General features: G+C 39.9%; 2 protein-coding genes across 2 annotated transcripts; one reads left to right on the top strand and one right to left on the bottom strand.

Annotated features, from left to right (window-relative positions):
- Window positions 1-2,334: 2,334 nt before the first annotated feature.
- On the bottom strand, window positions 2,335-6,383 carry LOC126608663 (protein IQ-DOMAIN 29-like). The gene is made up of 7 exons (XM_050276632.1): window positions 6,217-6,383; window positions 5,635-5,762; window positions 5,251-5,532; window positions 4,743-4,913; window positions 4,503-4,583; window positions 3,063-4,101; window positions 2,335-2,669 (listed from the first exon to the last, which is right to left on the bottom strand). The coding sequence occupies exons 2-7, from the start codon at window positions 5,716-5,718 to the stop codon at window positions 2,638-2,640; spliced, it is 1,689 nt and encodes a 562-aa protein (XP_050132589.1). The 5' UTR covers window positions 5,719-5,762; window positions 6,217-6,383; the 3' UTR covers window positions 2,335-2,637.
- Window positions 6,384-9,119: 2,736 nt separating this feature from the next.
- LOC126608659 (probable LRR receptor-like serine/threonine-protein kinase At1g14390) lies at window positions 9,120-12,647 on the top strand. The gene is made up of 7 exons (XM_050276618.1): window positions 9,120-11,013; window positions 11,105-11,238; window positions 11,359-11,602; window positions 11,686-11,879; window positions 11,975-12,033; window positions 12,111-12,219; window positions 12,327-12,647. The coding sequence occupies exons 1-7, from the start codon at window positions 9,789-9,791 to the stop codon at window positions 12,558-12,560; spliced, it is 2,199 nt and encodes a 732-aa protein (XP_050132575.1). The 5' UTR covers window positions 9,120-9,788; the 3' UTR covers window positions 12,561-12,647.
- The last annotated feature ends 5 nt before the right edge of the window (window positions 12,648-12,652 follow it).

Below are 12,652 nucleotides of genomic sequence, written 5' to 3' on the forward strand. Positions count from 1 at the left end.
AAATTGGTCTAACTTCTTACTCTTTTTCCTCTTCACTTGTAAGTAAGAGATCTTAGATTCAAATCTCGCCAAGGTGAATTTGAACCACATTATATTGCTAGCTCATTGTGATGCTAAACCCACTCTCTCCCTCTTAATGTAGATAATGATAGTATCGTGTTAGTATTAGAAGAAGAAAAAATCCTGATCACACCGAAACTGCAACTTACAAACGTGATATATTAATATACTATACTGGAACTATTAATTTAGGGTGGGGATATTCAAACCCAACATTTTTTTTTTACCAGGATTCTCTCCCCTTCTTTTTCCATCCACTTTCATCCCCTCCTCTCATATTTTTTATTTTGTCTTTCTCTTTTTATAAAAAATTAATATAAGATGTTGACGTGACTTAACCATAATCGTTCAAGCAATAGAAGAGGGAAGGAGAAGGAAAAAAAATGAGAGAGAATCCTAAAGTTTAGCGTTCCAAGTTTGCCCTACCGTATAAAGTGGAAATAAAAGAGTACTCCAGAAATATAGTATTATTTATTGAAAGTCATGAGAGAACGATGTTTTTCGAGTAAGAAAACATGAGCGAATGGAATTATTTGATTTATATTAGGCGACATACAGCACGTGCGGCAGGTCTACCATTCAAAACCAAATAGCAATAGATGGAGAGGTCCAAAATTAATTTAAGCTATTATGCAGTGCCTTAGGCCATCTCCTACCGAAGGGTCCAGAGGGCCAGAGGGCCGAAAATAGCCCTAAAACCGTCTCCAACCGAGGGCTAGGCCAGAGGGTTCTAGAATCTGAGAGGGCCCCACGGGATCGGAGAGGGCTGGAGGGCTAGAGGGCTGGCTGCTTTCGGCCAGCCAGCCAGCTCCGGGCTGGCTATTTTTTTTTATAATGATTTCCTATTGCTGTCGGTTATAGCCGACAGCATTAAAGATATTCTTTTTTTTTTTAATAGTTCTACTATTAGTGTCTGTTATAACTGACACTAATAGTTTGAAATGTTTTTTAATATAACGGCTAGTAGCCGTTGTATTATTAGGCCTTTTTTTTTTTTTTAATGAATTTAAACTTCTTTTTTTTTTTTTTTAATGAATGTAAACTTCTTTTTTTCCCCTTTTTTTTTCCTTTTCATATGAATCAAATTTTGTTTCATATTTTTTTTCCTATAACTTTTATTTCCCAAAATTTGTTTCATATTTTTTTTCAATTCTATTTTTTTCGTATAACTTCCTAGGCCATTTATACAACATTAAATTGTAGTTTTTAAATAATAAATTATGTTTGGCCCTATGGCTCTTTGGCCCTCGGTTGGAGACGGTTTTTTGTGACAGGGATAAAACGAGCCATTTGGCCCTCTGGCCCTCGGTTGGAGACGGAGGCAAATATGATCATGTACTATTCATTAAAATATTAATATCTTGGGGAATCTTGGAGGGCTAGAGGGCTCAAACGAGCCCTCTGGCCAGCCTTCGGTTGGAGATGGCCTTAATTACTCGACGACGTGGGTGGGGATTCGTTTTTACAGTCTACAATGCATATATAGAAAAGTTAATAGGGTAGCATGTTGAACCACGAATTGGTGGTCAGTGGTAAAAGACGGATTGCGAGGCTTTCTTCAAACTAAAAATTGAAGGTCTCGGGTTCGAAACTTACTGCTGATGTGGAAGCCAAACTTGTGGCCAAGAGGATGATGAAATGCCTTTATGAGTCTTCCCGACCCTCGGAAGGGGTGGAAAACTTGTCCCCAGTTGTCACCCTTTAAAAAAATTTTAAAAAAAATAGCTTGTTGGAGTTCTAATGGGGGTATTTTTGGAACATGAGGGATACGGGGTGCAGCCACAGATGGTAGAAGGGTATACACAAACATTGCCAACGGCGACCAACAGAACTTCACTCTCGCACCTTCAATCCAGACAACAATAGCCGGAGCACGGGCGCCTTTTGATACAGATTCAGGGAAGATCTTGTGGACAGCTGCAATCCCTAGCAAAGAAACTTCCCAGGCACCTGTGGCAGTCACTAATGGTTTTGTTTTTGCTGGGTCTGTAGCTTCGAACGGTTCTGCATATGCCATGGATGCGAGCACTGCAGACGTAGAATACTGGTGCTACAATATACGGGGATGTTTCGGCGAGCTACCGGTGCACATTCGTCCGGAGTGGGTGTTCAGTTGCCCTGGCCAGGTTTCACCGTTCTTGGACAGCTGGGACTAAACTGTTTGCTTTCTGCGTTGACAGTAATAAAATCATTGCAAAAAAGCAAATGAACTTTTGAATAACTAAACGCTGTAAATATCATAACTGCGAATTCGATCAGTAGCAAACTATCCAGTAGAAAACCCAAGTATTTAACAAGCAAAAGAGAATCATCCCTCGCATTTGTACATAATTTGATGAGACAGAATATCACAAACATCAAACCTAAAATAAAGTCTCCAAACTGTCAAATAACCCTAATGCTAAGTAAGAGAACAAACTCTATCGGCACATACAACACTGATCACTCAACACATCAATCTTGGTTTCAACTATACTTTAATCACAACAACAACAAAACCTGAAACTGCAAATGAGTTGGTATTTTTCTCTTTCCCTGCCCTTGATACACTTCCATGGAACAATACCTAGTCCGAAGTCACCTCCTCCACTCTGGTTGGATCGCCTTATCTGAAATTGGCATTACCCACAATAAAGGACAATTAGAATGCATACCATGTATTTCAACCCGATTCAAAGACACCAAGACAAATGATCAATAAGGAAACGGGAAAAACATTCAATACACAAAAAGTAATAAGTCAGTGTTTCAGCATAGCCTTCTATGAGCCTAGAAGGAAAGTTGTGACAGCTTGGCCTAGATTAAGCATTCATGTTGAACTCAACGATAATATACATATAATACTGAGACCAAAAGGTCAATGTGCGCTGTGACAATATCCCAACAGCACATGAATGCTTAAAAGATATGATGTCTAACTCAAGCATGTATGGACGGAAGCATTTGCAAGAGAGTAAATCAGACACGCAACTGAAAAGCACAAGGAGGAATTCACAGCTTACCAAAACCATCCCTTGAAGACAATAAAGATCTGTCACTTCTGATTACTCCTTTTCCAGCTTGAACCAGTCCATGTGCCCGTGGGGAAGGAGAACTTAACTTAGTGTTGGTGGAAGCAGACAATGAATGCCGCCTGGTAATAACATTCTTCTCAACAATGTCTTGGTCAAACCTGGGGGAGCCCTGTCCTCTCAGCCTAGCTTTTGCTGAGGCAGTTGGTGCCATATAACTAGGGACTCTTGGTGTGTTATGAACCCCATTCTCCTGCTGTTCAAACTTCATAGGTGTGTTATGAACACCATTCTCCTGATGTTCAAACTTCATAGGTAGAGAAGCCCTTCTCTGGCTGGTTTTCGTATCCTCATTCCCGATAACATGATCCCTCGAGTTTGGCTCCTGATTTATTGCTTGAAATTCTTCACTTGTCCCATTGTTCTCCAATGGTTGCACGTCACCAGAAGGATGGTCATCTAACTTTTCCATGGGTTCATCTGCTGAAGGCAGCTCCACACTTCCTTCTAGATCGGACTGTTTTGACACAGCAACTGCCATATGTTCCATCTTCTTGGAAATTTCACTAGTGCCTTGCTCCGAATCATCAGGAGCAGCAGAAACCAAACTCTTCACAGTACTGTGCTTTGGTCTCTCATCACCAACTAATGACCGATCAGAAACCACCTTCTTGGAATCAGAAGATTTTCTCACATTACTTTTAACCTTCGCAACTTCTGAAGGGCTAGAAACTTTCCTCAAATTGCGTTTAGTCTTTTCAGAATCAGGGGTTACATGTTTTGAAGCATTTTCAACATTTGTACCGGACAGTCTCTGAACACTTCTTTTTGGTCTGGCCTTTTCAGTTTCTTTTGTTTGACTCTTTTCATGCTTCCTACGAGACCTTGAATCAGGGTTTTTCTTCGGTTGTACAACAGGTTCCCAAAAGCATGACCTGGTCCAGCGCTCAAGCCACACCCAGGATGAGTTAGGTTCCCCTGGATCATACTCCAGACGTAGAGGAATAGTAGTACCCAATGAAGCCAAAATCTGAAAACAAAAATAATAATCAAATAAACAGTTTTCTTTTTCTGGCAATCAAATGCCAACTTTGGCCCAGCAGTAAAAGTGACAAAGAGGTACAGGCACAGATCTGTCATCATGTTCTCCTTTTTAAGATCACCACCTCAGGTATTACTCAGTTCTGAAAACTGGTTTTTGGAGCCATAAGTTGCATGCCTCTCCTTATTACGTTTGGAAGAACATCATTACAAGTAATACAAGCATATAAATACCAGACTATTCCCCCATACACCTAGGTGATAAAACGGTACTGGGCTTACAATAGTAAGAAGGAAATGCCCCCCGTGATACATTGTGCTGCTTTACAAACTTAAGCTAATTTCAGTATACATCTTCTAATGATCCAAAGAATTGATAGTAAATCTTACCTTCTGAACAAAAACAATTTTGGACAGCCTCTCCACCTGTGAATATGCACTTACTCCAGATAAATTAAAACATGTAGCACCCTGATTCATGACAAAAAGAAAAATTATTGGTAATTAGCATATACAATGGCAACAAATTGCATATTCAGTGGCAACAAAAGTTTAGGAATGAAAGAATATACAGACAGGCTTTTGCTCATGTTTGAAAAAGTAACCAGAAAGTACATGATTTTTACACACCTCAACCAAAACATCAGAATGTCTAGCAAGTTGACCACGAATCAGAGCCTGAAACTTAACAATCCCCTGGACACAGAATAATGTGGATACAGCTTGTCTTCTAACCAAGTGACCACGAATAAGTGCTTGCAGCCTCACGATTCCCTTAAGAGTCCGATATGCACGTCGAGCCTTCAAAGTTTAAAGATAATGAGTTTCCATCAGTAGTTGGAAGGTTGGTCAAAAAATATTCTCCACATACTAAATATCATCTCACAGAAGTACAACAGAAAATGTTTGGAAATATTATTAAGCATAATTTTTAAGGAAAACTAATAAAAATGGCTTGAAAACTTTAAGATTTAACGATAAGGATAAAATAAAGAATAAAATGAATACTAAAATGATTGACTTTTTAGTGTAAATACTAAAAATGTGGTTTTTTGTTAAAGTTAACAGTACTGGAAGCTTTTCGTTAAAGTCCCCCTTTTTTAAGCAAAAGCAGAACATCAAATGGGGAGGAAAGTACCACATAGCCCCTGTAAGCACTTTGCGCCTTTGTGGCAGCTTGCTCTTGCTTGATTGTCTCAAGATCTTCCTGAGAAGTCGAACTCAAGGCTTGGCCATCTTCCTTTGCAGATGACATTATAACCCCATCATTGGGCAATTTTTCAGCTACTGTGATCTCAGAACCCACTTCATTACTAGCAACAGCCTCAATCAGCGGTGGTGAAACCAATGTTGGTGATATCAGCGGAGCACTCACAGTTAACTCTGAAGAGAACAGTGACTCCCCTTTATTTGTAGATTTCTGTGAAACCAGAACAACATCATAAGTTACAGATTAGAACTTAACGACCAACAAGATGAAGGAAAATTAATAGATAGGTTCCAATGTGCATCTTAGTAATACCTCCCTTCCTTTGGAAAAAGTAGACTTGGATGATTTCTTCCCAAGAAGCAAGTTCTTGATCCATTTCCCAGGGGTTTTTCCCATTGCGAAAAGTTAAATGCAGCCCGCGATGCTTAATACGCAGAAAACTGCACGTACATACAAAAATTGAGCCATGACAGTACCAAGTTACCAGCTGAACTTGTTGAAATTAACCAAAAACCTAATCGCAAAACCCATTTGAAAACAGAAAAAGTAGGGTTCTAAAACAAAATGGTCTGCTCAGCTGAAATATTATTTGCCAACTAAAATTCAAACCCTAAAATTTAAATTAAAAAAAATGGAAAAAAAAGTCAAATATATACAGAAATGCTGAAACAGAAATAACGAAAATAATCGAACAAAAATTTTATATGCGATAAATTGTAAGGTTGGAGAAGAAAATAAGAACAGGAAAATTTGGGGGAATAAAATTCAAAGCTAGTGAAAGATCGAGGCCGATCGATCTAAGCATTTCCAGGAAATGCAGCAGTGCTGAGAAACCCTAAAGCCTCCCGGCAGTACGGAACAAAGAAAAATGGGAGACGAAAATAAGAGGAGTACCATAAACTGGAGAAGGAGAAGACGAAGAGGGAGTAGTACGACGGCGTTTTGGGTGTGCTGCTCCACCGGCGACTGTGGGGTGAGCTCCCTCTGCTTTTTCACTGTTAATTTCACCTGAAGAACCTGCAAAATTAGAAACCGAAATTTAATAAGGTGACGACAAGAAATGGAAAAATATTCCCGAAACGAGGAGGGAACGACGACGTTTGTGGTGGGTTCGCTTTGTTTTTATGGAACGTGGACCCCAGCCCAATTTTGGGTTGACCCAAAGAAGGCAAGCAGTTGGCCCAAATTTAGAGCCCAAGTTTTTGTTAAGATTGTGTTGCTGTGATTGGATTTTGGATTTCTGTTTGTTTTGTTTAACAATAGTTTTTAATGATTGTTTGAAGGTACGTCAATCTTTTAGTTAAAGTCTCAGAGAGACGGTAGCGGTTCATTATTAATAACATTGGTATTGTCCCTTCTGACTCACTCTTACAATCAATGGATGTAGAATTTGTATGCAAAAGATCTCGATTCAATTAGAAGTGGAAGCATGTGATATGAGTTGTGATTTATTTCATGAGATGAACGATGTAATACTTTTTACTTTGTTCTACACTTGTTCATGTACTCTCACAAGGACCAAACATACTGAATTTGAGTACCATTGTACCTGATGTAGGTATAATTTTCAATACACTTGAGCATCTTTTATGAGAATGGTCTAGCAAACTGACCATGATTATATTGGACAAATTGACCTAAAAAGAATGTTAGCATCCATGCATGGGCGCATGCACTGTTCTAAAAATTCCCATCTAGGCTCCCCGCCTAGACGCTAGGCGGTTGGTCACCGTCCCGATTAATGCCTAACCGTTTGATAATTAAGAAATAACGTCTAGACCTGCTGAGGCGTCTGCCTAGGCACCCGCCTAGGTTGCAACTCATTTAGATATAAAATAGATAACTTTCATTTTGCATTTTATTTTATTTTTTCAATAAATTGTAAGTGACTTGTGTATATGGAATATTTTGATGGAATCTTTCACCCAAAAAAATCGAATAGAATAGCAGCAAGTTGTCATTGACACAAAAATACTCATTAAATTCAAGGATATAGCTTAACTTTTCTTCCATCAAAATATTGAAGAGATGCGAACGAGTCGTCGTTTTGCAAATTGCAAGCAAAGCTTTCAGCTTTGCTTCCAATAGAAAGAACAAAACACGTAAAACACAGATAAAAACAAGTAGTGTCAGGCTGGCCGCATCCCACTGAATTATTAATCACTTGTAAACAACTGAAAAGAAAATGGATTAGGTGGAACTAATACCTAAATTAATCCTAAATTAATCAAAGCATCCAATTCTTTCTCCCCCTGTGTCTTACTCGCACGCACACACCGACACAGCCTCGCACAAAACGACATATAATGCAATGCAATCCTTATTTTCCGTGGATTGAGATCTTCTTACTTCAGAGTTCACGAGTTGAGCAATTTAGACCGTTTAAGAGAAAGATTGATGTCTAAGTGTTAGAGAGAGAAATCGTGTATGAAGTAGGACAATGAAATTAACTAATAAGAACCGCAAAATTTAAATTAAACGATTTAGATTGCTCGATCAGCAAATTCCGGAGCGTGAGATACATCAATCCATTTTCCATTGACATGGACGCAGAGGACGTTCTGTCATGTAAATCATAAATGCACAGATATTTTTAGCAAGTAATTTGCATCGACAGAAAGTGACCTGAGGTAGTCATTTTCATGCACTGAATTCATTTCCCTGATTGAGAACTAGATTACCATGGTACTCACCGACTCCGTTTGTAAGTTAAAATTTCATATTCAAGTCATATTTCATATATATTTGAAAAAAAGAAAAAAAGAAAAAAAAAACTAATATCTCATATTTGGATTTTGAGGCAAAGTAAAATATAAATTTGAGTTTTGATATCAATTTTGAGGAGAGATTTTTTAGTGTGTCAGGAATACGTCGAGTACATCAAGTTTAATAATCCAAGTGGTTTAGATACTTGAAAAAAAAATTTACAACCACTTGTATTATGACACTTTGTGTGTCAGGGCATGTTCATGACACACTGAAAACTTTCTCGAGGTTTGAGTCCAAGGTAGAGCCCATGTCAAATAAAAAAATATTGTTCAACCAAGAAAAATGAGATTTGAGTTTTGCGTTCAATCATCCCCAGTGCACATAAACCAAATTGTTAAAACTCAAATATGATTTTTGAGTTCAATATTTTCTCCTCCAATGAAAAGATTAAAATCTTAAAACTCAAAATAAGTCCTAAGATTTGAGTCTTTGCATTGCAGAAGAAAACCAAAATATATAAATCCACCTACTTTTTGAAACCCAAATATGAGAATATGAGCTTAAAATTTGAGTATTTGCATTAGAGATGTTCTTATTCATCATTCTTATAACGAATATCATACACTTCACTTAAAAAAAAACAAAAATACACCTAAAAATACCGAATAAGCATTTTTAGAATAAATACGCGTCATACATATTTAGATTTTAATAAGTAAAAAAATTCAATGTGTTATTTGAGATTGTAATTTTGCGCAGCCGATTCTACTGTTCGTCGTAAACTGTTGAACATGTTTGTTGATGAACAATTTTACGTTAAAACAAAAAGGCCTCGTGATTTCATCATGGGCAGTGGAAAAAGGCTGTCTTTTCACGAACCCCACGTGGCCACGGCGCCCTAGTAGGTTTGCCATAATGTACGTAGTCAACATCCAGCCTTTGAATCAGAGCCATGTTGACCTAATTCGTATCCCATTACCGAACAAAACACTGCAGAATGGTAGAAAGTGGAAACTCACAAACCTTGAAAACCCAGTTTGCTGCTTAAAATAACAGTTCGCGTACCGCAGGATCGGGATCGGCCATGTTGAAGTGTCCACGCCATCTTGTTACTAGATCGGTGTTTCAAGTCAATAACGTACTAGTTCGGAGAATGTTATTTTAAATGAAGATCAACTGGCATGGAACAGATTCACAGTTACATAGCATTCCGTTTAATTATAATAAGTGACATTGTATTATTTAACTGGGACGCGATATTTAAAAACCATTTTGTGTAAGTCCTCATGCAGATGGGGTTGGCTTGCATTGTCTCTTTGTTCTTGAACTTAGACCGAATCCACTAGTACTGTCTGGTTCTTGCTTTGCTCCGCTTCAAATTCTGCAATTTCAGTATTTTTCAGATCTGTCATTCTCTCCGCATTAGGTTTCCCAGCTCCCCTCCTTTCTGTTGAAATTCTAGTCCTTTTCCTTCATGATTTCATCACCCTCACCAATTTTTCTCTCTCGCTTTCAACTGTAAATTTTTTTCTTGTCACCTTACCTCACCAAACCAAGACCTTTCTGCTCCTTACCTGCTTCCTTCTTATTTTACCCACTCCTCATCATATTTCTGGAACGTTCTGCAGTATACCGAATTTAACGTTGAATGTGCGCTGAAGAATCTAACAGAGTTTAACGTAAACGGATGAACCTGAGCCACAGGGCAACTTGGACCAATTAGCTTTTCTGGGTTAATCTCGTTTTCTTCAAAAAAAATGAACAACTTCTGGGTTCCTATCTGTTTCTTGCTTCTCACTCTATCCATCTCCTCTCAAATCTCAACCGCTCAGCTCAGTCCAAGCGAAGTTCGAATCCTCTTCCAAGTGCAAAAGCTTCTCGAATACCCCGAACCTCTTCAGGGATGGACGAACTGGACCAACTTCTGCTTCCTCCCTTCCTCCCCCTCCCTCCGGATCGTCTGCACAAACAACCGCCTAACCGAATTAACCGTCACCGGAAACAAAACCAAAACCTCCCCTCCAAACCAGAGCACTCTGTCCAAATCCTTCTCCATCGACTCCTTGTTCACCGTCCTCACCAAGCTCTCCAACCTCAAATCCCTCTCATTGGTCTCCCTCGGCCTGTGGGGCCCGCTGCCGACGAAGATCAACCGTTTCTGGTCGCTCGAAACGCTCAACCTCAGCTCGAACTCCATCTCCGGCGAGATACCGGCCTCCCTCAGCTCGATCAAGAATCTCACGAGCATAAATTTGGCTGACAATCTCCTCAACGGAAGCGTTCCGGATCTCAGACCGCTAACATTTCTCCAAGAAATCAACCTCGGAAACAACACACTGGGTCCTGGATTTCCCTCTTTGGGAGACAGTATTCAAATCATCGTTCTCAGAAACAACTCCATGAGATCTGATATTCCGACAGGACTGAAGAACTTCGATCAGCTGACGAAACTGGACATCTCCTACAACAAATTTGTGGGTCACATCCCATCTTTCCTCCTCTCGCTGCCCTCCATCCAGTTCATCAATCTTTCCAAGAACGAGCTCAGTGGGGCCCTGTCATCCAACGTAACCTGCGGTAAAAACCTCATAGTTTTGGACATTTCCCAGAATTTTTTGATTGGGAAGCTGCCCACCTGCGTCGGATCGAACTCGAAGGCTTCGAACAGGACGGTTCTGGATTCGTGGAACTGTTTGTCGGGTGGGAACTCGAAGTACCAGCATCCGTATTCCTTTTGCCACAAGGAAGCTCTGGCCGTGAAGCCGCCGGCTGAAACTGCAGGGAAGAAGGAGGAGAACAGGACAAAGCTAGGTGTGTTGCTGGGTGTGATTGGTGGCATTGTGGGTGTTGCTGGTGTTGTTGGGTTGCTGGTTTTGGTCATCATCAAAAGGGCAGGGAAGAGGGAGGCAGAGGATCGATTTGACAGATCCATGGCGGAGAAAACCTCTGTCAGAAGCTCCCCAAAGCATAATATTAATCCAAGTAAGTGGCTGAAAAGTGAAAAAAAGTCTCTTAACTTTATTGGCTGAAATTAAATCAAAAGGTGGTTAATATTTGGATTTGGGTTTTTCAGGGCGTGTGCCGCAGATGATGAGGCTGCCGACACTCGGGCTCCCTCCGTATCGTGGTTTCACACTCGAAGAAATCGATGATGCAACGAACAATTTCGACGCTGCAAATTTGATGGCGGAAGGATCCCATGGACAGGTATTGCATTGAATTTGAACTGTACAATGTGGATGCACGTCGTTTATTTGATCAAAGAACGAACATTCTGCGCAGAGAATTTATGTTGAGACCTGATGTTATTTTGTGCAACATTTACAGGTGTACAAAGGTTGGCTGAGAGATGGTTCACAGGTGCAAGTGAGATGCGTGAAGTTAAAGCAGAAGCAGTTGCCACAAAACTTGAACCAGAGCATGGAAGGCTTGTCAAAGATGAGGCATAGGCATTTGGTCAGCCTTATAGGACACTGCACTGTCACGTACCAGGACCATCCCACCGCATCTAGCACGGTATTTATTGTTCTCGAGAACATCACCAACGGGTCGTTGATAGACCATCTCACTGGTAAAGAACAAACGTCCTGCACAGAGAAGAAGTGTAATTTGATTAACTAAAACAGTTCTAACATGCACACTTTGGTTTTGTAGATTGGAGAAAGAAGGAATGGATGAAATGGCCGCAGAGAATGGCGGTTACTATTGGCATTGCGAGGGGAGTCCAGTTCTTGCACACCGGCGTGGCTCCCGGGATCTTTGGAAACAATTTGAAGATAGAGAACATATTGTTGGATGAGAGTGTTTCTGCCAAAATGAGCAACTACAATCTTCCGTTGCCATTTCAGGTGGGAATTTGCATAAAGTAGTAAACGTGCTTGAAAGCTTTGAAAAGAAGGTGAAGAGTTTGTAGCCATTGACAATTGCATTCTCTAATTTGCAGGTTGGTTCAGAGGATCCTCTTAATGGACACGGAATTAGTAGTAATTCCCATCTAAACAGGTACTTACTTTTCTTCATCTTCCTCTTGTTTTCTACCGCAGCATCTGAATTATCTTATGAGAGTGGTAAAAATGTAGCGCCGAAGCCGAGAAGGAGGATATTTACCAGCTGGGCATTATTCTGCTTCAAGTTCTTACTGGTAGATTGATCAAATCAGCTACTGAATTGGATGAGCTTAGGGTTCAGGTAAATCTTATAGAAAAGAGTTCTTCGCAAATAAGCCCCCTCGAAACTTCATTTCGTAGTATAAATCACTTAATTTTTTTCTTTTTCTTTTTCTTTCTAATTAACAGTTAGAAAAGGGCTTGATGGAAGGACCATCGACACTACGAGAAATCGTAGATTCGTCGATGATGGGAAGTTTTGCGTACCAGTCGCTGAAGACAGCAGTTGAAATCACAGTCAATTGTTTGAGCAGAGATCCAAGCAAGCGTCCTTCGATAGATAATGTTCTTTGGAATTTGCAGTATTCGATTCAAGTTCAAGAGGGATGGACTAGCAGTGGAAACCTCAGCGCACAAATGTAGTAGTAGTTCTTTCGTTGGATTTACAGTTCTTCTTGTTACTTGTTAGGCAAGGTATATGAATAAATGAAAGGCTATACAATTCAACTAGTGTT

Source organism: Malus sylvestris, chromosome 16 (genome assembly GCF_916048215.2).
Source record: "Malus sylvestris chromosome 16, drMalSylv7.2, whole genome shotgun sequence".
NCBI classification, from domain to species: domain Eukaryota; kingdom Viridiplantae; phylum Streptophyta; class Magnoliopsida; order Rosales; family Rosaceae; genus Malus; species Malus sylvestris.